At 32.8% G+C, this 27,956-nt stretch overlaps 1 protein-coding gene across 5 annotated transcripts; it reads left to right on the top strand.

Annotated features, from left to right (window-relative positions):
- Positions 1 to 86: 86 nt before the first annotated feature.
- On the top strand, positions 87 to 26,821 carry GEN1 (GEN1 Holliday junction 5' flap endonuclease). 5 transcript variants are annotated; one of them, XM_081264124.1, is made up of 14 exons: positions 87 to 447; positions 5,719 to 5,894; positions 6,627 to 6,813; positions 10,012 to 10,188; positions 11,486 to 11,596; positions 14,025 to 14,098; positions 15,985 to 16,076; positions 17,501 to 17,651; positions 17,943 to 17,979; positions 18,066 to 18,107; positions 19,041 to 19,171; positions 22,038 to 22,099; positions 24,008 to 24,154; positions 24,640 to 26,821. In XM_081264124.1, the coding sequence occupies exons 2-14, from the start codon at positions 5,734 to 5,736 to the stop codon at positions 25,968 to 25,970; spliced, it is 2,703 nt and encodes a 900-aa protein (XP_081120250.1). In that variant the 5' UTR covers positions 87 to 447; positions 5,719 to 5,733; the 3' UTR covers positions 25,971 to 26,821. The 5 variants fall into 5 exon arrangements, with proteins under 5 accessions (XP_081120250.1, XP_081120249.1, XP_081120252.1 ...); XM_081264123.1 differs by having other exon boundaries at positions 18,066 to 18,146; XM_081264126.1 differs by lacking the exons at positions 15,985 to 16,076; positions 17,501 to 17,651.
- The last annotated feature ends 1,135 nt before the right edge of the window (positions 26,822 to 27,956 follow it).

Here is a 27,956-nt window from a genome sequence, read left to right as displayed (position 1 = left end):
GAGTCCGAGGGGAGAGGGCCGGAAGTACAAGGGGGCGGGAGGAGGAAGCTGGAAGGCACGCGCCACTCGGAGGCAGTAGCGGCGGCAGCGGCGCAGCGGGAGATTTGCCTAAAAGAAAAAGAAGATAGCTGGGCGCCGCACGCCGCAGGCCCACGCATGCGTCCGCGAGCCGGGTAGAGGCAGGAAGAAGCCGCCCCGGGCGACGCGGGTCCTGGGGAGGGACTAGCCATTTTCCGGAAGAGGCGGGCTGGCGGGCGAGGCGCTGAATTCGAAAGTGCTCGCTGGGGCTTTCCTAGGGCCGCTGCGCTGCTGTTTACTTTGGAAACGAAAGAAGACTTTGTGTTTTTGAGAAAATCAGAAAGGTGGAAGCCGCCGTAGTTAGGCTTGGATCCAAACTGGTAAATGACGAAGGGCTTCTTCCAGAACCCAGGTGGAAGGGTTGTCCGGGTAAGTCCCTTGGGACTGAGGAGAGGCTGACCTGATTCTTTCTCCAGCTCTTTTGAAAATCTGGGCCCGGAGCCGCGCCTCCTCCAAAACGCCTTCTGCGGCGCGCCTTGAAGGAGGTGGAAGGCGCGAGCCGAGCCTCCGAGGGCGATCCTGCCCTTACTTTGTGCCGGCGAGTGGGCTCTGGGCCCGCGCCACCGAGCTGCTGGGTCCCCTGTGCCCTCCTCCTGCCTCCAAGGAGTTCAAGGCTTCTCTGTGGGTGAGCCTACCCGCCTGCCTATCTGCACGCTTGTTCTCCTACGTTATCTTGAAAATAATTCTATAGGATTCACGTAGGGCATTGGGGTTGTGTGGGTACAGTCCCCCACCCCCGCGCCCCCTAGAGTGTAAATCACGTCAACAGATATGGCACCGATGGTTTCCTTGGCTTAGCTTTCCGCTCACTTCTCAATCCGAAGCTTATCCACCCCTGCACTATGACACCTTCCCCGTGAATACGCAGACCTAGTCAAGTAACCTACTTTGCAACACCCAAAATCTTTCCTTCCAGATGGGGAAAAAGATGGCATTTGCCCATCCCCATCTGATGTCGAACCTCCGGTTTCCAAAGAACCTTGTACTTGTGAAAGTAAATATGTGTTGTGGCCTTTGCCATGGATCAGTGAAAAGTATCATATAATCAACAAACTAAAATGTGGGGACAAATCGGTCCTGGTTGGTAACTCATGTGAAGCATTCATGGAATTCTCTGCTTAGGTGTCACTTCCTTCAGGAAACCGTGATGTCCAGGACTAGGTAGGGCATCTATTTCCTATAGACGGGAATGGCTTACTCGCCTTACCTCTGTGCCTGTACTGGTCACATTGTGATATTGCCCTTTTTGTCTGCTGTCTCGCCCTACCAAGATCATTAAATGCTTAATGCAGAACCTGAACTTAAAGTTGTATCTATGCCACCCACAAGCATTCCTGGTAAATAGTGGACACATTAAATTTTTATTGATAACAAATCTGAGTTAGAGTAAGCCTTAAAGCTTGGCTTTTTCTTCATATAAAAGTAAAGGTGAAAAAAATAATTTTAAAAATGAGCATTAGTGAAATATGGTAAGTCCCATACAACACAATCTTTCACTGAAATAAAGTTTAAGCCATTTAATAATTTTTTTTTTGTGAAAATATAGTCATTTGAATGGATTTGAGGAATTATTCCCTGCTGCCTTTTTGTTAAACTTTCTAATTTTTTTGCATTAAGTTGAAATAAATTAGAAAACTTGCTTTAATAAAATGCATGTTTTTGCATAAATCAGACCACTGACTTCTTTTTGTCTTTAAATTTGGTTCATTAATAGAATTAGCAAGGTACTGTGTTTTTCTCACCTCATTCAGTTTTATAATTAACCAATAAAAACTTATTAGCTTTTAAGGAAGTTTTAGGAGCATAAATTGATTTATTGGTACCATATGGTTACATCAAAGGGTTGGTTTTTGTTTTAACTTTAAGTGGATTCTTAATCCCTTTATTTAAGTAGAAGTTTATGCTTTACCAGACAATAATTTCTGAAGTAGAATATTTTTTTTTATTCCAAGCTACCAAAATTGTTATGAGATTCAAAGGATATTAGAAACATGAAATTAATCTAGTTGAATAACTCTCATTTTGGAGAAAAACTAAATGTCTTTCCAAGGTCATACAACTAATTGTGGTATATCCAAGGCCAAAATCCTAGGCTTTTTGTATTCCAAGTTCAGTGCTCTTTTCACTAAACTAAATAAACTGAAGAGATTCGTAAGATGTGTAGCTCTTTGCTGAGTGTTCTGATTTTGATACACACAAGGTAAGCTAAATAAAGTGAAGCCATTAGTAGGTTATAAAGTTATTTGCTATATGTCATTCTAACTTTCTTGGTTCGCTTATTTTTGTATCATACCTGTTCCTAAGAACTATAAATATGTTAGAAGGCTCATTTTTGTAGTATGCACTGTGTGGTCAGGTTGGCATCAATCAAGTTATTACAAAGTGAAAGTTTTAAGTAGACACTCACCAAATCCCACACCACAAAAATTTCAAATTTTACCCAATTAAAAAATAAAAAGCATGACAAAATTACACAGTCTTTAATGGATCAAGATGTAGTAATTTTAAATTTTACTTGATACTGATCTATTTTTAAGTAACCTTGTGTTGATTATTACCTCCTACAAGAACCATCTGTTTCTTTAGTGTAGTTCAGTATCTTAAAAGCTGTTGCTTCCTGTCCCTTTTTGGAATTTTGTATGCTTTTTTAGTGTCTTGATCATTGCTATTTAATGTCACTTGGGAGAAATGACTGATAAAGAGAACATGTGATGAGTAGAAACAATAGATGATAGAAATTTTGGATTAACTGCATTCTTAAAACCAGGTGTACTTTTAAATAAATTTCATGCCATTTTTCCCTTTCAAAATTGAAATGTTCTTTTAATATCCTACTTTTATGAATGGTCTTTAAAAAGATCATGTATTTTTAAACTTCAGTTGTAGATATTTTGAAGCTAATTCTAAAATAGTGTTTTTTAAAAATGTATTGAGTTAGTACTCATGTAGTTTTATATTAATCCCTTTTGCATTTTATAACTGTCTAAAGATAGCCACCATTAAATGAAGAAAATTAACTTGTGACGCAAAGTCTTACTCATGAAGAAATTCACTGTTCGTTGCCAGAAAGATGATGATTTAGGTTTTTAATCAGGATCAGTCTAGCTAATGTGAGAAGAAGGATTGTGTGGGCATAGAGGATAGTGAAAAATGGAAGCAGAGAGACTAGTCAGAAGGCATACAGTTGTATGGAGACAAACTTATGGTGGAATCTAGATCTATGCATCCATGTGAACAAGTAGGCAATTAGAGGCTAGTCAGGAGCTCAGGGGACATGTCAGAGGATGTGGTATTATATTAGAGAAGATGAAGACGTTAAAGAAAAGTTCTAATTTTTGTCCAACCCCCAATCCTTTAGATATTGTTCCTTGGCATGGTCCTAATCTATAGTTTTTAGTTGAAAGTAGTGAATGCTATTAAATCTTACAATAAATCAAGAAGATCCAATAGAAATTCACTAGTGATAAACTTCTAAGGGAAAAAAAGGATTTATTGGAATGGGTCATATAAAGAAGATAGCTTCTGTAAAAATGTCTCCTTGATTCCTATCATTTAGAGAAAAAAGTGAAAAACTGGCATATTCCATAGGAATTCTTTGCTTATGAAAGAAATGGGCTTTAGAAATTTTCAAATCCATTTCTGTAGATACATGGAAACTGTGGGATAAGGAACCAAAGTGGTTTAAAGGCTTTGAGATGGATTAAAGAACATAGTAATCAGGAAGAGTGACAATGAAAGACATTTTTCTAGAAAATGTCAAATAACTAAGGGAAAATGGAGAAGAGAACACTTTTTAGCACAGATAGTAGCTCAAATTTTACTTTCTGGAAACCAATGTAATTCTGTCATTTTTATGAGCAGTACTACAGTGAATATTGCTGTATATAATTCTGTGTACATCTAAGCATATCTTAAAGTAGATATGTAGAGAGGTATGGCTAAATCAGAAGATAACTTGCATTGAAATTTTGACTACTAGAATCAAATCACATTTAAAAGAAATAGGATCAGTTATGATAACATTGCTTTATGAAGGAATTACCATTTCCTTCAGAACCAGTATATTCCAGTATCCAATGTGAATCAAAAATGATAACAAAATTATCAGCAAGAATTTCCCCCTCAGACTTTTTTAGTTTTATGTGTTCTGATGGTTACTACTTTGAAAGTATTATTTCACTTCATCTTAATACTTTAAAAAATATATTAGTCCCCACTCTTTCCAGAAATTTTCACAATTAACTCTGAATCTATGTCACAGTAGAATGTCTATGACCAGTGGAGTTTTTTGATGTAGAGAATATTAGCATTAGATCATCATTAACTACTAAATGCTTTTTTGTGTTTCTGTATATTTTTCTTTGTAAATTGACAAATCTGCATATATTTGTGCACTTTTCATGAATATGAGTGCACAGGCTAATACTCAGTGGTAATATAGCCACATCATAAATAAAGATGCGGAAAAACAGGCTAAGTTACTGATAGCAACACTTAACAATATTTATTTTCTTTGCACCCATGAGCAATTTGAGAAAATCTATTTTTAAGATGGACTCTGTTAAAGATAATACAGTGATCTTTATTCACAAAGTTTCCACATACAGGTGAAGTCTGACCTTTAGACTTATGTGTTTTTGCCTTCTCCCTTTTTTTTTTTTTTTTTTTTCTGGAGGGAAGATAATAATCTGGATTGAATTTGCAGAGTCAGACTTAATCCTCATTGTGAGTGCTATATAATATCTTCATCAGATAATAACAAAGGAAAAGAAAAATGTGTTTAAAAAGGAAAGGTTGGCCTATAAAAAACAACAAAGCACAGAAGAACATTAGAGGTTAAAACAATTTTGTTTTTAAAATGTCCTATACTATACGTGGAAAGTTGTTCAGCATTATTTACTTTGAATAGTAGAACTATAGGTGATTTAAACTTTTAAGTTTTCAATTCTCCTCAATAACCATGTATCACCATGCAATTTAAAAGATATTATCCTTTAGCTGGGCATGTGTCACATGCCTGTTATCCCAGCAATTTGGGAGGCTGAGGCAGGATTGCAAGTTTGAGGCCAACCTTCAACTTAGTGAGAACCTGTCCAAAATAAAAAGGACTGGACGGGTAGTTCAGTGGTAGAACACAGCTGAATTTAGTCCCCAGTACTGGGGGAGGGGGGGGGTGCAGTTTTTAAAAAGATAACTCCATATTCCTCCAACTCTCCATCTTGTTTGTTCTCCCCCCATTTTCCACCAAAATTTTCTTTCATTAACCCCCTTTGGTTTTTCTGTCCTTCTGTTGTTATCTTTTTCCACACTTGCTTCCTTTTTTCTTTTTGTTTGTTTTTCCTCATTTTGATAGAGGACTGGTCCCATCCTCTTTTCACAGGATCTCTGCATTTTATTCCCATTTCTTCATTTGTAAGCTTCTGTTATTAGCTAGAACAAAGATAGTTAAAACAACTTTTAAATATTTTTAATGTTTGAGGTGTTCTTAATTCATAAAAGACTGAGGCTGACAAGTGAAAGAATTGAAAATAATCTTCTACACATTTTCCAGAACTCACTCAAAATATACTGTTTAAATTTATGTTCTGAAGTTCTGTTTCCTCTAACAAATTTTTTTGTAAAATATATTTCAAATAACAGTAGATAATCAACAGAATGGGAGTGAATGACTTGTGGCAAATTTTGGAGCCTGTTAAGCAACACATCGACTTGCAGAGTCTTAGTGGGAAAACCATTGCAGTTGATTTGAGTCTCTGGGTGTGTGAGGCCCAGTCGGTCAAAAAAATGATTGGAACCGTCATGAAGCCACACCTCAGGTAAAATCAGAGTTCTTAAGTGTGAATGTATATTTGTATAAAGTGTCTTCTTGGTATCTTGGCTTTATTTAAACTTAATTTTTTGTTGTTCTTTTATATTTTAAGAATTTAAAATATATTTAGCATATCTAAATCTGCCATTTTTATACTGATGATTTTTGAGATTTTAAAATATAGTAGTTCTAAATATGCCATTTTTATACTAACGACTCACAGATTTGTACCTCTTATTCTTTGAGCTTCAGACTCACATCTATCTCCCACGTAATCTATACTGTAGGATGTATCAGTTGCTAAAAGCCAGAATTTGGGGAGCCATTATCTCCCCGTCTTACCTCTCACATCAGTGCTTGAATAAGTCTTGACAGTTCTATTTTAAAATATGTTTTGTTTTCACAAACTTCGCTCAGTGTCCATATACACCACTTCAGTTCATGCCAAATTCTCTCATCTGTACAGCTGAAATAACACCTTCACTCGTTTCCCTTCCTCTGCTCTTGGTCTCCTCCTCCTAATCATTTTTCACATAGCAATGAGAATAGTAATTAATCTCCCTCACATAAAAACATTCAGTTTTCTCCACTACATGTAAACTAACTCTTAGTAATGAAAATGTTATTGCACTTAATATTTTTGGTACTAGTCTTAGTGGTTTTGCTTTTGTGTTCTTAGAGTTTTGACTTACACTGTCATTATATTATGGTTAATATATTACTAATTTATGTATCTCAGGAACTTATTTTTTCGTATCTCATATTTAACACAAATGGATGTAAAACTGGTGTTTGTTATGGAAGGGGAACCACCAAAGCTGAAAGCTGACGTCATGAATAAGAGGAATCAGATTCGGTATGGACCTTCTGGAAAAGCATGGTCTCAGAAAACAGGGAGATCACATTTTAAGTCAGTCTTAAGAGAGGTAGGCATTCAGATTCGATTAAATAATCTGACTTTAATTAAAGAGTACATTTTACTCTAATAAACTTTGTAAACTTGAGTAATCATTAGCTATACTGTGAAGAGAAGACCTTTATATAGAAAAAAAAGAGTGTATATTTTAGAGTAAAACTGATCTGAACCCAAGTCCTGGCGTTGGCATTTAGAAATTCTGAGAAAAATATATCTAAAGTAACAAATACATGGTAGGTAGGATCTTGAGTATCTTTTATAACATCTTCAGCACTTAAAGAATTCCCAAATACATGAGGTCTTGTTAATTCATACTTCTTTCATTCAAAATTCATCATAGTTCATATATAGATAGTTCATATATTTGGCTTCCCTTAGGGCTTGTAATTTTATAAAGTAATTATTGTTATTATAATGTATTATTTATACATTACTCATAACATTGTTATAATTTATATTTTTATAAAAGTTAAGAAGGGTTTGGTGTGGTGATGCATGACTCTAATTCCAGAAACTCAGGGGGCTGAGGTGGAATATCACACATTCTAAGCCAGCTTCAGAAATTTAGTGAGACCCTGTCTCAAAGAAAAAAATAAAGTTGGGAATGTAACTCATTTATGAAGCATCCCTGGGTTCAAACCCTAGTACCCAAAAAACAGAAATAAAGAATGTGCCTAAAATATATTATGTTATATTCTAAAATACAATAAAAGGAAAATATTTTCTTTGTCTCTTTTTTAAAAATTTTTTTAGATGTTGATGGACCTTTATTTTATTGATTTATTTATATGCTGTGTTGAGAATAAAACCCAATACCTCACACATTTTAGGCAAGTGCTCTACCGCAGAGCCACAACTCTAGCCTCCTTCTTTGTCTCTTTTTGAATGTGTAATTTAAAAATTCATAGTAGTAGATTAAATAATTTTTATCATGGGCTTTTCATTTATCATACACGTAGTTTCCTGTTGCCATATTCTATTAAAAAATCATAATTTGTAGTGGTTGTACAACATACGTGAACCTGTGAATTGTTTGCATGATGTATCCATTGTTGCTTTTTAGTTGTTCTCCATTATACATGAAATTATGATGAGCATTTTTTTGTGTATGTAGCTTTCTCTTGTGATTTAGAATTTTAGATAAAAATTACCCAAAATGATTTGATAAACCAAAGTTTTAGAATAATTTTGTAGCTCTTGTCACGTATTTTCTACCTGAACAAATGTAAGATAAACCATTTTGGTGCACTAACAAAAACAATGGATGTTGGCAGATTTTTCTTTGTACTCTGCAGAAGCAAAGGTTACATTTATTATGTATTGGACTTTTCATGGTTAACTTAAGCTGGCCACCTATTTTGAGTCTGTCTTTAAGTGAGGTCATCATGTCCTTTACTTACTTACCTCTTGAGATTTTAATTTTACTTTTGTATAAGTCCTTTATATATTAAGCATATAAACTATATATTTGCTTTGGATTAATTTCCCTGTTTTTCTTTTCAGTTTTGGTTAAAATTTTCATTTATTTTAAAAGACATTGCATAAACTAAATCATTTTTCTCCTCTTCTAAAATTTTGTCTATTATCTATTATGTGATTTTTAAAAAAATAGTTTTTAATTAGTGAGTATTCCATCTTAACAACTGTCAGTAATTGAAGAAAGGTTTTGTACTGCATTTTAAATATCATCGTGCTCTAAGGCATTTTGTGTCAGTTCAGTATTGCTTGTCTATTCATTTTTGTATTTTTGTACTCCTAGTTAGTAGGCAGGCCCTACATCTTTCTAATCCACTGCCAACATTTAGTTATGAGCATGAAAAGCACAAATAATTCATCCTCCTATACCAACTCTCCTACATGATAGAAGAACAGGGTAGGAAACAATTGCAGGCAGCCTCATTACTTCCTCTGTGCTGGTTCTTTTAAAAAAGTTGTAATGACAAATGGTACAAGAAGCTGCAGTGACTTTGCTTATTAGGAAAGGAGGCTTCTTATCAGTGTTTAAGGTAGAAATGACACCTGTAATAAAATTTTCTCCCTAAAATTACCTGTCCAGATTCCTGAGAAGTAATTTTTTTTCAACATAATATTTTGTCTTTTTGAATCTTCTCTACCTTGGGTAACACCTGGCAGAAGTTTTGGTATAACATGAAAGTGATCAACAAGTCTAAACCAAAGGTGTTTATTCTGTCAGTCACTGGAAAATACAAGTCAAAATCTTCTTTTTTTCCAGCATTCTAAGTATTCCCCAATACAGAGAGAATAATATAGGACAAAAAAGATGACCTAGTTCATATGGCTAACTGCAAGCTACTCAGTTGGGTAGCTTAACCATAATCCAAAGAAAACTCACAATGGGTTATTTATGTATCACAAAATGATGTAATCATGCTGCCCAGACATTTGATTTTCTAGAAGGACACCAACAAATGATTCTGTGGTTTCCCCACAATATGAGAGTTTCATAAATGAAAAAGTTATTAAGTCTTCAAGCTAAAGTTGTGCACTAGGATCTTCTTCCCAAAAGCTCATACTGGGAGCTGGGAATATAGCTCAGTTGGTAGAGTGCTTGCCTCACATACACAAGGTCCTGGGTTCAATCCCCAACACCACCAAAAAAACTAAAGCTCATATTGGTTTGACTATCATGTGAGAAAAGTTATTATAGTTCTATAGCTTTACGTGTGTGAATCTTCATGTGATCCGTTTTTATTCAGAAATATTTTCAGAATTTGAAGATAGCATTGAATAAAAGTCAAATACATATTACTTTGTAATTGACATTTAAAAATCTTAATTTTTATGACAAAAATATCTTAAATTAAGACAAAGTAACTTATCACCAATCTTAAACAATTGGTCTATATCATCTATGTCTCTACCCACCGTCTTATTCCCACATTATTTTGAAGCAAATGCCACCCATAATATTGTGTAATTCTCAGTATTTCAGTGCCATTTTCTAAAAGATAGCTTCTAAAACATGAAAAAACAGTAACACAATATGATGTTTTATTATCACACCTAGAAAAGTTATAGTGTTCCTTAAGAGGAAGTATCAATGTTCAAATTCCCAAGCATTTTTTTCAATTTAATTTTTAAAATACCTAAATTGCTACTATTAGTATTTGTAATGTAGTAAATTAAACGCTGAAGAAAGTAGCAGTAAAAATATATTTTTATTTCTCGCACCTGCTTTTTGCTTCAGTGCCTAGATATGCTAGAATGTCTAGGAGTCCCCTGGGTTCAGGCTGCTGGAGAAGCAGAAGCCATGTGTGCTCACCTCAATGCCAGTGGCCAGGTAGATGGCTGCCTTACCAACGATGGTGATGCTTTCCTCTATGGAGCCCAGACTGTCTACAGGAATTTCACTATAAGTACAAAGGTATTTGTTTTCTTTCTTTAGTGTTTGTTTTATAAGTTAGTTACCTTTTTAAAAGGGCTGATTAAATGAAATAGTATATGTAAAATGCTTAATGTAATGCCTAGCATATAGCTAGCATTTGCTAAATAAAATGTTTACTGTTATTAAAAATATCTTTGCTATACATTTCAAAGAGTTAGAGGTTTTAAAATTTTTGGCATAAATAAATGATAAAATTTGAGGAAGTAGATGTGATTAATTCAGTTTAAACATTACAGATTATATACATGTATTGAAATGATTCTTAGTACCTCATACTTATGTACAATTTTTGCTTTTTATCAACTTAAAAATAAATTTTCAAAAAATTTTAAAAATTATGGCCACATAATTCTTTTTCTTTAAAATGTAGATTTTTCTACTAAAGGCTAGACTTTGTTTCACATGATTTAATTCTTAATCACTTTCAAGAAAATACCACAGAATTAGATGCGAAATACATCACTTTGACCCACATTTCCATTTTATTATTTCATCCTCAAAAAAGGCCATGCAAGCTAAACCTCCTGCCAAATAATCCTGTTATCCCTCCCAAAGTGCTAATAGTATTGCCACTGAGAAACACTGCCTCAGAATTCATATCAAATGTCATGTAGTCATTTAAAAGAAATATATTATTGACATAAAAGATACCCAGGAAGATTGTTGAGATAAAATGTTACAAAATAGTATTTCATGGAATTCTACTTTTGCATAAAAATGTAGTTAATAATAAACGTTAGCATATATGTGTCAAAATGGTTTTTTGGAAGAATATGCACCAAGGTACTAATAATAATTAAGGCAATATAATTATAGGGAATGCTTATTTTCTACAATATGTATTATACACTATTTTTATAAACCAAAAGCAATAAAGAGGAAAACATAATCCACTATGGTTTATTTTTTAAACTGTTTTTGAAACAGCTATGACTTTATTTCTGTCTATTGAAATGTCAGAGTCTATGAAGATTCTAGTCATCCAAATAATTTTTCTACTTAAATTTTAGGAATAGTTAAACTTTTAAAGGTAAACTGATAGCACATGCTATAATCCCAGCAGCTTGGGAGGCTAAGGCAGGAGGATTACCAGTTCAAAACCAGCCTCTGCAATTTAGCAAGGATTTAAGCAACTTAGTGAGACCCTGTCTCAAAATAAAAAGGATTGGAACCCCCCAAAAAAGAAAGAAAGGTAACTGACAAATTGGTTTTTGTAATGTTGTTTAGTGTATAAACATTTACCTTTTGAAGATTGAACTAAATCTATTTTCTTTAGGATCCTCACATTGACTGTTACACAATGTCATCTATCAAGAGTAAACTAGGTTTGGACAGAGATGCTCTGGTTGGACTAGCAATACTTCTTGGTTGTGACTATCTTCCAAAGGCAAGCTGAAATTGTGTTTACTTACTTTTATGTGTATCTTTTTGGTACCTTACGTGCTGTATTAATATCAATGTAGTTATATAATTAAGAATCTAACTTGAAGTATTTAGGCATATCAAGCCATTCAGTAACTAAAATAGTTGTTAAATATTTTGAACATCATCATTCCTATATTAAACCATGGTAGTACATTGTCTTAAAAATCTTTAAAACACCATAAAGAGATAGCATCTTTGGTTTCAGATAGTGTTAAAGAGCCGACATATGACACTGACTGTTAGAAACCAGAATATAATAGCATGATAAATGGTATCACAGTTTGAATCTCAGTTAAACCATTACTCTAGATGGAGAGATTCACATTCAAGTTTGACTACCCTTATAAAAAAACAGTAATTGCTCTTAGATCATGCCAATGCTACTTTCTGTCATTGTTTTTGTCAGTTTTTTTAGTTTTCAATATCCATTATAGATTTCCAGTTGTACACATGCTCATTGTTATTAATGTTGCTAAGCAACATGATTATTGAGGTAAGCCATTCATATTTCCATGCCACTCAGCATTGCACTAGGTTTTGTTCACTGAAACATTTAATTTATATCTTAGGATGTATAATATGGTACTCTGTAACAAATAAATGTCATAGATAGGTAAGTGATAAATTAAGAATTATAAGAATAACCCGTTTTCTTAAATACTATGCATAAAAATCAAAATGACAGGCGCTGTAGGTACTGTATATTCACATCATTGTATCCCTACAAATCATCTCTATCCTGACAAATCCCTCATATTACCTCTATTCCTAAAAGAAGTACGAAGAAGAATGACCTTTTTTTTTTTTTTGCACCAAAGAGAAATGAAAAAACAGGAGAATAAAATAATTAACTTTGATTTCTAACATGTCTTCAGTGGCTATCTATAGGAATCAATGCCTTTTTAGGGTGGGGGAACCAAAGATTGAACTTGGGCACTTGATCACTGAGCCACATCCCTAGTCCTATTATGTGTCTTATTAGAGACAAGTTCTCACAGAGTTGCTTAGCACTTCGCTAAATTGCTGAGGCTGGTTTTGAACTCCCAGTCCTCCTGCCTCCACCTCCTGAGCCACTGGAATTACAGGCATGCACCACCACACCCAGCCACTATGACTTTTTTTAAACTGGTAAAAGAAAGCAGAAGGAAAGACCTTTAAATACAACAAACCATTATTTTATTGTAATTCTTCTTAAATAAAAGATCCTATTTTCTTATATGTAATAATTAAAATCTAAAAATGGCTCAGTGTTGAATTCAACAAGTTTGAACTTAAAACTTAAACTCCCAGAAACCAGCTTTAGCTATAATGGTATTTACAATATGCAGCAAGCCTTAGCTAGTTTGACTTTCTGTATCCTTTGTAAACAAAGATGCTATCTCTTTATGGTGTCTTAAAGATTTTTAAGACAATGTACTACCATAATTTAATATAGGAAGTTCAAAATATCTAACAACTAGCATGCCAAAGTCATAGACTATAGAGATGGAACTGACTTCGAGGTAGCCTCTGCTATTGCATGGACTAGCTTTTTAGTAGCTGGATCTTGGGTATAGGTGGGTTGGCAGTCAGACAGATATTCAGGGTGCTCGGGTATTGGTCATTACCAACCAGTTTGTAAGTATTTTGAAACTGGTGTTCTATCTTAGTGCATAATGGACAAATAGCAGCCTTACTAATAGGAATATATTCATAAACTTTTATAGGAACCAAGAACCAATAGATTCAAACCAGAACTTGTGATGTGAATATGTTTGTGTGTATAATTTTTGTGCATTTGAAATTCACATTTTAATTTTATGAGGTTTTTAATAAACGTCAAACTTTTCTTCCTTTTTATGTTTCTGGGTCTTTAAATATTAAATGTTCATATAATTAAATAAACTAATTTTCCTGATTACAAATAGAATGTTAAGTTAGAAAAAAATAAAATTACTGAAATAATTAGAAAGTGAAAGCCCTCTAAAATTATGTTCTTTTCTCCCCTTTAAAAAAAAAAAAAAGAAGAAATAGTAGGGCTGGGATTGTGGCTCAGCAGTAGAGCACTCGCCTAGCACGTGTGAGGCCCTGGGTTTGATCCTCAGCACCACATAAAAATAGAATAAAGATATTGTGTCCAACTACAACTTTAAAACAATACTATTAGTGGTTTGGCATATCATCTCAATGTTTTTGTTTAATAGTCTAATAATATAATTGCTAACAAATCTACATCATACATTATTTTGCAGTTAGGTTTCACATGTAACAATGTATCTTACATATTTTTCTATCATTACACAGAGTTCTCTTTTTGTTTCTTTCAGCTGCACAGTCTTCCATTGAAGAACACACTACACTTTGTTTAGCTGGTTATTAACATTTGAATTTTTTGTTCCCCTTTCTGAAAGGGAGTCCCTGGAGTTGGAAAAGAGCAAGCATTGAAACTCATACAGATTTTGAAAGGTCAAAGTTTGCTTGAGAGGTAACTAAAAATAACTTTTTCTTGCAACATTGGACTTCATTCTTGTCAAATTTAATAGTATCACAAACAGGACTATGCCTTCCAAAAAAAGGGTCTTTGTATTTTTAAATTGCTGTTTTCATTTAAAATAATTTATTTTTATTTATTCTAAAACTTTCCAAAGGGAAAATGAGAATATATGTCCTAAGTATATAATTATTTTAAAAGATATGTTATTAGCTCACTAAACACTATTAGTACCATTTGAAATGCTTTTATTTATAACCATGGACATTTTGCTACAGGCTGTTTACTACTAAGTTATAGAATAAATGAGGAGGAAAAGAACTGGGACACAGGGAGAATTCAACAGTCTTGGCCCCAATAGGTTGAGATAGGTGGTGAATGCCTGAAAAGAAATACTAAGTGATAGAAATAAAGAAGGAATGACCATGAAAGATAATTCACATTCCTGTATTCTTTCCTGTAAAACTTCTTTTTTAGCCATAAAAACTATTGATACATCTAGGACTTCAGAAAACCCATTATTGACACCAGTGATTACTGTGCCAAAGCAGAAAGAACAGGTGTACTTTGGCATTGGGGTGTGTGAAGGAATCATTTGGGAATTTTGAAGAATAGTAAAAAGAAAAGCAAGCAAATATGTTAGTTGACTAATTCCAGGGCATTCTTGAAACAGTTTCAGCAAATTTGTACTTTGGGAAGTTTCATAAGTGTTTCTCTTAACACTTAAAAGTACTTAAGTTATATTGCTTTTTATAATTATCTATTATTCTAATTTTCATAAATTTATACTGGCTTTCCCTGAATACTTTTGATTTTTATATCTTTATCACTTTATCACTATCATTTTTAGTTCTTTATCACTTCTCCAGAAGCGATTAATGCTAATTTTTAACAAACTTATACTTTGTCTTTGTGGTAAATGAGTAAAATTCTAACAGCTAAAAGATAATTCTAAGTACCAGATATTATCTAAAGAACTTAAGAGGTAATTTAGCTTTTTATTGAAATCTTAACTTCTATAAGTAGAGGAACACATTTCAGGGTACTTAATGCTTTATGCTTACTACCTAGCTTTTTGGTGGTTTTATGTTAACACGGAATGTTAGACAAAAGCAAAATTAACTTTTATTTATTAGAAATTTCCACTCTAATATATATTTAAGTTTTTTCATTAAATGAGTAATGTTTTTCTGTTTGCATAACAGATTAAGAAATGCTCATTTCAACTAATGCAGATTTCTTATTTTGTTTATATATTATACTTTGCTCTGATTTCTGATGTAGAAAAATGTTCATGTACACATTCTGTTTGTTTTAAACTCTGGCATATAGAGAAGAGAGCAAAGATATATAAATCATTCTCTCCATATATTGCTATCTAACAAGCTCCTTCTAAAGAGATGCTGAGTGAATATATAATATGTGATTACAATACCCACATTTAGGTATATACTCTCTCCTTTTTGGTAATTGTGCTTTTTTTTTTTTTTTTTTTAAACTGGGAATTGAATTCAGGGACACTTAACAAATAAGCCACATCCCCAGTCCTTTTTTACACATTATTTAGAGCCAGGGTCTCACTAATTTGCTTAAGGCTTTGCTAAGTTCCTGCAGCTGGCTTTGAGCTCGCCATACTCCTGCCTCAGCCCCCCATGCCACTGGGATTACAGGCATGTACCACAGCATCCAGAGGGCAATTCTGCTCTTCTTAAGGCCACATTTAAAACTTGTGACTAAGGGTTTTTCCAGGCAAGGTCATCAAATTTATCTCCCACCAAAGGGAAGATAATTTGTCAGGTGAAAGGAAATAGAGTAAATTGACATTTGATAACAGCATTTTTGTGACCCCTGCCCTCCCAAAAAAACAATTTCTATTGCAGATTTAATCAGTGGAATGAAAAATCATGTTGTTCTGCTGTGCAACCACTAGTAGCTAAAAAACTGGCTCACTGCTCTGTGTGCTGCCATCCAGGTAAGCAGACAAGAGGGAATATCCTCATGATATGAAAGTCTGATATCCACACTTTCATTACTGTTCTCATTGTACTTTTTCATACTTTTATTAATAACACTTTGAAGGCTTTTTCCCACTAGGTTGGGAATGCCTTAGATTCAAATTGTTATACACAGATAATAGACAGATAATGGACTCTCAGTAAATATTTGTTGAATGAAATGATGTGAACAGATGATAAATATACAATAAGTATAATTTCAAACTGATACCTAATTACTTAGATCTTAAAATTATCATGTTTTCAATATATAAATCCTTTTTTTAAAAATGGGAAAATGGAATTGAAACCATTTTACTTTTTGGTGTTTTTTTTTTTTTTAATATTTTTTGGTTGTCAATGGATCTTTATTTTATTTATTTATATTTGGTGCTGAGAATCGAATCCAGTGCCTCACACATGCTAGGCAAATGCTTTACCACTGATCCACTACCCCAGCCCCCTGTGGTAATTATTTATATTTATTTACTTAGATGATTATTTATTATCCCATAATGCACTTTTACTATGTGTAAAGATAATGACTTCAAACTAATTTCTATATATATTCACTGTTATTGAAAATAACTTGGATCTCCATTAGTCTTAGTTTTTTTTTTTTTTTTTTTAAAAAGGAGAAGGAGGGAAAGAAAAAAAATATGTATATATCACTGAGCACAGCCTGTGTCAGAAAGGCCTTTCACTCCCAAACGAGATTAGGAGATCCTATTAGCTCATCTCAGTGTAAGTTTTCACTGACTTTGTTAATTTATAAATTAAATCATAGAAGAATATAAATGTTTTTACAAATAATATGATATTCTATAATTTCTTGATATTTTATAAATGACAACTTTAGCTCATATCAAGTATATATACATGCTCTTCTATACTCTCAAAACAATGTTGAAGGTAACCACACTTTTCCTGTTTAAGGAAACTTGGGCCCCACGCCTATGTTGTAGTCATAATCTATTTATGTTTCAAGCCTAGTTTAAAAATAACTGTGTAACTGAGAGCTACGCACTGACAGATGTAATTAACTGGCATATGCTTTTAATATGCTAATCAAAGAAACCCTATTATTAATTATTAACCCATTAATTATTCTATTAAATAAATCATCATTTTGGTAATAATTGCATTATGCTTTTCTATAGCTACTACATAAACCAGAAAGTTTTTACTCTGTTCAACTCAAATTTTACTCTATTCAACTCAAATTTACTAAAATCTATGCTAGGCAGCACCAATTTTTGAAAGTTTAGATAATGAAAAGAATGTAATAGAAAGTAATTCATAAGCACTGAAAATTATACTTTCTTGTATATGTGTGTGTGTGTGTGTGTGTGTGTGTGTGTATGTGTATATATATATATATATATATACTTTCTCCATAAAGGCTCACCTAAGGATCATGAACGTAATGGATGCAAATTATGTAAAAGTGATAGATACTGTGAACCGCATGACTATGAATACTCCTGTCCTTGTGAATGGCACCAGACAGAACATGATAGGCAACTAAATGGAGTAGAGAACAATATTAAGAGGTATTTTTTTTAAGACTTTTTTTTTTCCTATCATGAGCTGTATATAGACTTGTGATTGAACTCTTTTCACATAACCTCCCACATCTAGATTAGTCATACATATACTTTTCTTGATTCCACTCCAAAATTCAGCCATCTTAGGAGATAGTTGTTATTCAGCTATAAACTTGATGAATGTTTAAGAACTACATGTAATATTTTTCTTTAAAAGACAGAAGATTGGACAAGATCATTTCAGATTCTGTCAATAATTGTCTGATTATAGTAATAATGTATATAATTTATTTTCAGGAAAGCTTGCAGTTGTGAGGGATTCCCATTTCATGAGGTAACCAATAATTCAATTGTATATTCATTTCATGAACTTTTTAAGTTTCATGGTCCCAATTCCTTTTTTTTTTTCTCCCCTGGTAGGTTATTCAAGAATTCCTTGTGAATAAAGATAAATTGATGAAGGTAATCAGGTACCAAAGACCTGATTTATTATTGTTCCAGGTACCCTAAAATGAATTATTACTTTATAGTACAAAGTTAGTAATGAATTTATTCAAGAGGTTTAAAAATGAAAACAGATAGCTATTGACTATTCATATATTTTTTAGTATTTACTTTTATCCTTTACTCCTTTGCCACACAGTGGACATACTTTCTATACCATAAGAGAAATCACAATAATGCTATTTTTTTGAAAATGTCTTAATTACCATATATCCAGTTACCATATATCCATATTGTATCCGGGACTATGTTTGTGGGGAGGGGGCCTCCACCAAAGAATGTCAGGATCACATGCATGATTGTGGAAGGCAATATAAGTTACAAAAGGATTGAGATTTGAAATCTGTGATCTAGATATAAATTTGAACAGTCTGTCATCACCATGTGACCTGGAATATGCATTATCCTCAAAACAAAAATAACATTACTTGTTACCATAAGTATTAAATGAGATTATGTTTATTATCCCTTAGTATAGTGGCTCTGGGCACAGAAATGGCTCAATAAATTGTAACTATTTGCTACTTGCCCCTTTCAATAATCGTATTAATAATTGCAGCCAACATTTAGTGACCACTTAAAATTTACTATTGCATTTAATACTCAATCTTCATAATCTGTGAGTTAGATTATATTGTCTCCATTTCACAGGGTAAACTAACGTGTTAAGTTACCTGACCCAAAGTCTAGGAAATATGCTGGCATTCAGACCAAGAATCTTAGAACTTCATCATTGTCCAGTGCTTCCTCCTTAGAAGGCTCATCGTTCTTTCTTGTAATACTCTCATTAATTTTAATTTAAATTATAATGGAAAAAATGGTAACACCTAAGAGTATTATTTGTTTCCAAGAAATTTTTAAAGTCTTGTCTTATTTTTATCATATTTACAGAGATTTACCCTTGAAAAAATGGAATGGCCCAATCCCTATGCATGTGAGAAATTGTTGGTACTTTTGACCCGCTATGACATGAAAGAAAGAAAACTTGGTAGAAGGAACTCTAAACAATTACAGCCAATACGGTAATGTAGCTTAAGAATTATATGATGAAGACTCCTTGTTTCCATTAGAATATGTGATGATCTAAACTATTCTTAATATCTCTGAAAGTGGGATATGTAGCTCTTTATTTTGCAAAGGTGGAGGAAAAACCTCCTGGGACATGAAAAGCGTATTCAGGGCTTTTAGTTTAGACAACACAGTCAATTCATGCTTTGACATATTCTCCTACTTCAAAGACAGTAATAATAGGTTATCAAAAGAAATACATATAAAAAGAGCTAGACTTAACAAAATAACAATTTCAGTAGACTAGGAAAGAAACAAAAGTATAGAGGGAATAAGGGACTAAAACCAAGGCCTGATAGGGTCAGATTTGTTTCTTAAAACCCAGTAACTAGGCTGGAATTGCTGCTGAAAAATACTCAGCAAGAAATGGAGAAGTAGAAGTGAGAACAGAGATAAAATATGAGAGAATTGAAGAAAAATGCATTGTAGATAAAGAAATATAATAGTTTTTAAAAACAATTGCATCATGAATTCACTCCAAGTCAGTTAGTTTTATTAAATAGTTAACACTGATGGTTTTTAATTTTTTTTAAATTTTGAATTTATTGGCCTTTCTGAATACTAGGAAGTCTCAAGGAAATAAAGGATATTTCCGTAAGAAGATGAAAAGGTGAAATTACAAAACGAAGTAGATAGAAATGATTTTTAAAAAATGGATATAAAAAGTGAACTTCTAGAAGTCTTAAAAATTAGAGATAAAGTCTTAAGAAAAATAAAAAGTCATTTAAACATGGGACTCTAGGCTTAATTTGATCACAGAGAATTGGAGTATTAGAAGACTACTAATTAAGTCACACAGAAGACAACTTAACACTAATGAAAAATATTTAAGTTTAACTTGAGAATACTTTGAGAATTTCTACCTGTTTTCTAGAACCAACTAGGAGGAAAAGTAGTAGTAGTTTTTGTTTGTTTGGTACTAGGAATTGAACTCAGGTACTCAATCACTGAGCCACACATCCCTAGACCTATTTTATTTAGAGATACGTCTCACTGAGTTGCTTAGCACCTCTCCATTGCTGAGGCTGGCTTTGAACTTGCAATCATCTTGCCTCAGCCTCCAGAGCCACTAGGATTACAGGCATGTGCCACTGTCCCCAGCTGAAAAGTAGTTTTTGAAGAGATAACATTTGATAAAGTTTTCTAAAATTTATATTCCAGGTACAATAAATAAATCCAGCATATTGTACCCAGCATATCTAGATATTGAGCATAAAAGGAATGTCTTAAAAAGTGCTAATAAACAAGTCAAGAAAGAATCATCAACAAATAGACACTGTTGAAAGATTGCTGGGAAAAAAGTATGATTTCAACTGTCATTCCATAGATTAATTACAAAGGAAAAATGGTACCTTCAGAAGTAGAGATCAGCTTAATTAAGTTAGTAATGACTACTAATAAAGATATCATATCATCTGCATGTATGTGAGTGTGTGTCTGTGTGCTTATTTATTTTTGATTTTTTGGCAGTGCTGGTAATTGAATGCAGGACCTCATGCATTCTAGGCAAGTGCTTAACCACTGAGCTATAGCCCCAGTTCTGTGTAATGTTTTAGCCAAAAGAAGTTTCATCTCAATCTAATGAGGAAAAATACAGTCTAATGAATCCAAAGTGAGGAACACTTCACAGAACTGCCATTCTGGACTCTTGTTTATGAATATGATAAAATTTTTAAAGCTATAAAGTTTTTCTGGATTAAAGAGATATGAAAATATTGTGATCCTGACTGGATTCTGAGTTTTCTTGAAGCTACAAAGTACATTTTTAAGTACAGAGAGGGAAAATCAAAATGATCTGTATAATAGTATTAATTTTCTGAAGCTTGCTTTGTGGCTAGGGAGAAGAAATCTTCACATATATGGACTTTGTAGGGGTGATGTTCTAAGGCATGTATGCAACTAATTTTCAAATGGGAAAAAACAAATTTGGCAAAATATTAAGACTGGTGAGTTTCAATAAACGTGTTAATATTCATTGTACTATTGTAACTTTTCTAATGTTTTGAAACTTCTCAAAAAGTTTGGGGGGAAGTATAAAAAATGACAAAAGGCAAAGGAATGACAATCTGATAGCACATACCTTTCATAACAGTAATAGATGCTGATAGGAAATGATGGACTAATATTTCAAAGTGAAATATTTTATTTATATTTATATTCATTACTGAGTGAAGTAATTGGTCACCTAGAAATTATTAAAACATTTTCCACAGAAAAGGTATTTTCACACATATAAAGAGTAACCACAAGAAGTATAATCTCAGTCATCCTTACCAACAAAATTAAAATAAGAAAATAAAAGTATCAAACCAAAATCATATAAGAAGGAGGAAGTAGCAAAGAACAAGCTGGTAACAGAAAACACAAAATAACATTTATGAATGCATCCAGTTTAATCAGTAATCACAATAAATGTGAGTGGATTAAACTCATCTGTTGCAAATTTAGTGGATACTGTGTTTACTAAGAACATACAAAATAATAGCAAGTTTGTATAAAATAAAGAGAGATTTAAGAAGATTTATCAGGCACACACTTACCAAATAATGTAATAAAGTAGACTTCAAAGTGAAAATCATTATGGAAAAAAGGAGCGCTGCCCAATAAAGAAGGAACAGTTTACTAAGAAAAATATAACAATTATAAATCTTATGCACCAAATATAAAATTATTCTTTTACCTACTCAAAGGAATAACTAGGCAGTAATTTCTTATTTTTACTTAGAATAAAAATCAATAGCAATTGAATTATTCTGTCTGTAAATTGAAAATTTCTATGACACATACAATTAGACTTCATTAGATGAATTTATTTTTCAGAATTGTTAAACCTCGTATCAGAAATGGAGTTCATTGTTTTCAAGTAGAATGGGAAAAGCCTGGTAGGTATTCAATATAAGAAAAATGTTTTAATGTAAAATATTTGACCATATATGTGTAGTAAGTGTGTGTGTGTATCTACATGTAACATAAGATGCATATAAAGCATGTACCATACATTAATTTTTTAGTTTATTTGTGTAAACTGATTTACTTGTATTATTTTAAATAGACTTTGATTAATGATATGATAAACTTCAAGTGATTTTTAGTTGGTATTTATTTTGTAATGTTTAAGAAAATAATATCAATGTATTCTTTAAAAATTCTTCTACAAAAGTTCCAATCATTGGATTTCAAATAAAACTAGTTCTAAAACAGTTGAAATTGCTGAATAGTCACAGGGTACCCTTCCTTTCCATTATTCTGTTTAGTTTTATGAGAATTTATAATTGTCACATTACTCTTATATTTGCCACACACAGAAATTTTATGAGTTCTGAATTATCTTCAGCGACAAGTAAAGTACACGTAATTTAAAATAGAAAATGATCCCAAGTTTATATCTATTTGCTCTTGAAATTAGATTGTGTGATTATATTTGCATGAATTAAAGAGTGGATTTGTTCAACAGAAGTTTAAGCTGTAGGAAACTTTGAAAAATAAAATTATATAAAGAACTAGGTAACTAGAGCTGGTAACAGTGGCACATACCTATAATCTCAGCTCCGGAGGTTGAGGCAGGAGGATCTTGAGTTCAAAATCAGCCTCAGCAATGTAGCGTGAACCTCAGCAACTCAGTGAGACATCCTGTCTCTAAATAAAATACAAAAAGGGCTGGGGATGTGATTCGGTGGTTGAGTGCCCCTGAGTTCAATCCCTGGTACCGAAAGAAAAGAAAAAGAAATAGGTAACTATTCTAAGCAATAGTAAGAAAATTGAAGGCTAAGGAATTTGGAAATTATGTAGGAACAGTTCTACCAACTCATGTATTTTCAGGAAAGAAAATATTAGCCCAGTTTAGCAGTGCATCTCTCCTATCTGGAACTGAGGAACAGGTAACTTTTATTTGTCCTTGAGGGAGCTATTCCTGAGGGAAGAAGTGGACTACCAGCTGATTTTAAACAAGAAACACCTTAAGATCACCTGTTTCCTTTGCTTCTGCTATAAAGTTATAGATGTTTTCATTATAATTTGGCTTTGCATGTAGTTTTGCCCACATATAGAATACACATGGGAATCTAGTCTACTATTTTTATATCACATCATAAATTTACATATGCATTTTCATTTGTCATCTTCTTGGGAATTATCAACTGCTTGGGAATATCCTCAAGAGATTTATAACGGGACCTGGGGTATAGGTCAATGGTAGAATACTAGTTTAGCAATATTAGGTCCTGGGTTCGATGCCTAGCACTTCAAAAGAGAGGAAGAGATAACCTCTGACATAATAATATTTTTGATGACCTTTTCAATTCTGTTCTGTTCAGAAGCCATCTCTTTTAAAGAAATATAATGTTAAAGTCATAGAAAACTGTCTATTCCATTTCTTATCCAGAATTTTAACAATTACTAGGAGAAATTAGAACCAACCAGCCAACCAACTTGAAGTTCTCTTATTTTCTGTTTTTCTTTCCCTCCCGGTACTGGGGATTGAATCCAGGACTGTGTACATGCTAGGTAAGCACTCTACCACTGAATTCCATCCCAGCCCAAAAGTTTTTTATTCTTTAAACTGCTGCTACCATCTCTGAAGCAAAAAAATTTTCAAGTTCTAATTTCAGAGGAATATCCTTTCAGTTTTTTCCAGACCAAAAATAAATAAATAAATTCTATACTATTAGAATAGAGATCTTATAAAGCAAGATTTCCGATAAATTGTCAATCTGGGGTATACTTTGTTACCTGGGAAAATGATTTTTCAAATCTATAATTAAGGCTGCTTTACTGCATTTTTAATCTTTTAGAACATTATGCTTTAGAAGAACAACAACATGGAGAATTGCTTCTACTTACAATCGAAGAAGAATCATTGTTTACAGCAGCCTATCCTGAGATTGTAGCTGACTACCAAAAACAAAAATTAGAAATTAAAGGGAAGAAACCAAAAAAAAGTAAGTACTGTGTTGGATAACTGTATATACCACACACTCCTATTAGATAAGAACCACCTATTCTATTTGAATATGTCTTGTCTAAATTTTGTTGGAAGTTCTGTAAAATCAAAAGAAAGAATGATACTTTTTCTCTTTAATTTCATATACTTTTTTTTAAAGTTGAAAAACCAGAAGTACACCATTCTCTTCTGTGTCTACTAACTTAACCAGATATTAATAATTATACTAACTGAATTCAGAGCATCTAACTATAACATTTGGGGTTACTAATATTTTTTGTATTATTTCTTAAACCTCATTAAGAAAAACAACTCAATTATAACTTTTTTTCCAGAAGAAAATATTTTATAATATTTTTAGGAATGAATAAAGAAAAAGAGAAAAGGCAAAAAACAGCTCACATAGAAGATTTCTGATCTGAACTATGTATTTTTACCCAAGTTAAAGAAAATACTTGTTTATTATATTTTTTTCTTTTTCAGATATGAAAATTAAACCTAAAGGAAACAGTTTGCCAGAATCAGATGATGTAATGAGTTTTCAGTCATTTAAGACTTTAAACCCCACATGTGAAATCTTTCTTAAGCAGAATGCCAAGTTAAATTTGGAAATTTCTCCTGATCCTCCATTACCACAGAAATCTATTTCTGCCTTATCCAATGGCTTGCTTTTACCTGAAAATGCTCCTTATTTGAGTACACAACAGCAAATGTCTTCTTCAAGACCTTTGACTATACAGGATATTAAAGATGTCAGTAAGTCTCTAATTTCAGAATCTAATCAGCCCAATACTTCATCCTATAATATATCTGCAATTACTGACCTACACTTGAGTACCATTGACTGGGAAGATACTTCTTTTAGTAATTCTTCAGCTATTCAAATAAACCCTCTCTCTCATGTTTTACAACAATCAGAACTTGAATCAGACCTATCAGCCATCCCTGAAGACTTTGGAAATATCCCAGAACAGTTGTCATATGAATCAGAATGGTGTACCACAAACATCAATAAAGTGTTGCATGGGAATCGTCAAAAGATTAGTCCTGAAGAGCATCTACTTTCTGGCATTAGTGATTTACATCTTCAGGATTTGCCTTTAAAGAAACGAATACAAATAAAATCATCATATCCTCAGGATAATATACAACCAGATATTCATCTGAAAACTGTGTCCCTAGCAAGGGACAAAGAATCTTGTATTGATAACAGTAGTTCTGATTATCTGTTGCATCTTTCAAATGATCTTCCAGAAATTCATTTGCAAAATGAATCTAGAAAGTCTCATTTCCTAAAAGGAGACCAGCTACATCAAGAAAACTATAAAGTTAGTACTTCCATACCTTATCCTGTCAATAATCCAGTAGTAAAGACCTCTGATATTAGAATTGGACCACTACATCCTGCTTTAGATCGTAGTAGAAAAATTGATAGGCAACACACTCAAAAAATCGTCATGAAGAATAGTGTTTTCTTTGACAGACATTCCTCTGATGAAGAAAGTACCCCAACATTTGGGAAAGCTAAGTGCACAACTCAAAAAATGAGTTACAGTTCTCAGAACCATAGCCCAGCCCACTTCAAAGGACACAACCACAGCAAATTGAGTAACCCTAAGATACATGTTAAAGAAACTGAACTGTTTGTCAAGTCTTATAAAACAACCGGAAATGAAGAAAAATGTTTTCTAGATATAGCAAAAAGTTCTCAGAGTTGTCTACAAAGTCATAAGAAAGACAGGGAGCCTAGTACTTATTTGGATAGTCCTCTTCCTTTATCCCAGAGATTAAAAGTAAGATTCCAGAATACATGAAAGATAAAATACTTCAGTATAATTTATTATTATACTACTATCAATATAAGCAAAGCTGAGGGAGGGTAGATAGTTATTGTTTAGTAGAAAAATTTAATTTTTATATATTGTGAAAAGTTTCTGCCATTTTAATCAAAATTATAATTAAAAAGTGGAATCTAAAATTTGGGTTTTAAAAATGACTTTCTGTGATAAAATTTCAGATAATGTATATTTTTAGAACACATTTTTATTGTTTTTTAAAAATATCCATATTGTTCTTATAGTTTTAACTAGTGCATTATTTAACAGAGTAAATGTTTTGTTCATTTGTTGATTTTTACTTTTTCTTCCACAAGCCACTGAAGCATTTATTTATATTCCAGCTTGTTCCCAAGAGGGTAACTTTTTATAAATATCTTGTAATGTTATCGACTATACTTACCTGATAGTTACATTTTCTCTCAATGTGAAGATGCTTTAGTGTCCTCTTTTACTTGTGGTAACCTTTTTCTCCTTTGTGAGGGGTAAAGGAGAGAGGATGGTTAATATGTAGTAAAATCATGGTTGTAATGGTTGAATAAACTAAGGAAATTTATCCTTATTCCCCAAAGTTCATGGTATATCAAATGGAAAAAGATTTTGAAAATCCCTTGTGTAACCAAAAGAGGATTATAAACTCATTAAGAGGATTATTACCTCATTAAGAATGCAAAACAGCTAGTTAATAATGTAGTAGTGCTGTGGGAATCAGTTTCCTTGAAAATTCATTGAGTTTTCTGCTTTTTCTCTTCTATAGCACTTTTCTTTCCCTTACTTTTGTTTTAAAAATTAATCTATGCACTATTGATTTGAATACATCCACATATTAAATTTTTTTTTTTTTTAAAGAGAGAGTGAGAGAGGGGAGAGAGAGAGAGAATTTTAATATTTATTTTTTAGTTCTCGGCGGACACAACATCTTTGTTGGTACGTGGTGCTGAGGATCGAACCCGGGCCGCACGCATGCCAGGCGAGCGCGCCACCGCTTGAACCACATCCTCAGCCCCCACATATTAAATTTTTCATAAATTTATCTAGTACTGAAAAATTCTAGAGAGCATCCATATTTGAAAAGAAATAGTGAAACTGCTTCTATTTGCAAATGACAATATTGAAAAATATATATTGAATGTATATTTCAATGTATATTGGAAACTCCTAAGGAATCCATTAAAAATCTGTTAAAACTGATGAGCTCAAGGTTGAAGTATACAGATCAGCAAAAATCAATTATTTTTCTGTGTACTCACAGAGTATAAAAATAGAAATGAAATTTCTCTAAATGAAAATTAAGAAAATAGTTCCATTTACAGTAGCATCAAAAAGAAGAAAACACCTTGGAATAAATTTAACAACAAATGGAAAAACATTCTAAAAGCAACAAGTATTGTAAAAGAAATTAATAAATGGAGAGACATCTCATGTTCATGAATCAGAAGACTTAAAATGGCAACGCTATTCAAATTGATCAGATTCAGTACAACCCATCAATTCTGGCTGGCTGGCTGGCTGGATTGCTTTTGTAGCAGAACCTAGCAACTGATTTTAGCATCATGGAAATTCTAGAGACTCTGAACAGCCAATTTTGAACAGAAAATTGGAGGACTCACTGATTTCAAAACTCACTACAAAACTTTGTTAATGAAAAAAAATATTGTACTAATATAAAGATAGACATGTGGGTCAGTATAGATCAAGGGGATAGAATCAAGAATCTAGAAATATGCCCTCACATTTATGATAAATTGATTTTCAACCAGAGTCAAGACAGTTCAATGGGGAAACAATAGTCTTTCAGTAGATGCTGTTGAGAATATTGGATATTTATATGAAAATGAAGCTTAATCCGTATTTCATGTTATATATTGCTTAAAAATTACTATAAAGTGGATCAAATCCTTGAATATAGGAAGTAAAAACTATAAAAACTCTTAGGAGGAAATAGGTATAAATCTTCAGGGCTTT

Source organism: Spermophilus citellus (assembly GCF_964194105.1).
Source record: "Spermophilus citellus genome assembly, chromosome: 13".
NCBI lineage: Eukaryota > Metazoa > Chordata > Mammalia > Rodentia > Sciuridae > Spermophilus > Spermophilus citellus.
This window is presented reverse-complemented; position numbering and strand designations above follow the sequence as displayed.

What these genes read in the sequence shown, in the direction of transcription:
- GEN1 (XM_081264123.1), top strand. Translation starts at nt 5,734, where the DNA reads ATGGGAGTGAATGACTTGTGGCAAATTTTGGAGCCTGTTAAGCAACAC. An exon ending in TTAAGTCAGTCTTAAGAGAG is followed by an intron (nt 6,814 to 10,011) that starts GTAGGCATTCAG and finishes TTTTTGCTTCAG; the next exon opens with TGCCTAGATATGCTAGAATG. An exon ending in CTCTGTGTGCTGCCATCCAG is followed by an intron (nt 16,077 to 17,500) that starts GTAAGCAGACAA and finishes TTCTCCATAAAG; the next exon opens with GCTCACCTAAGGATCATGAA.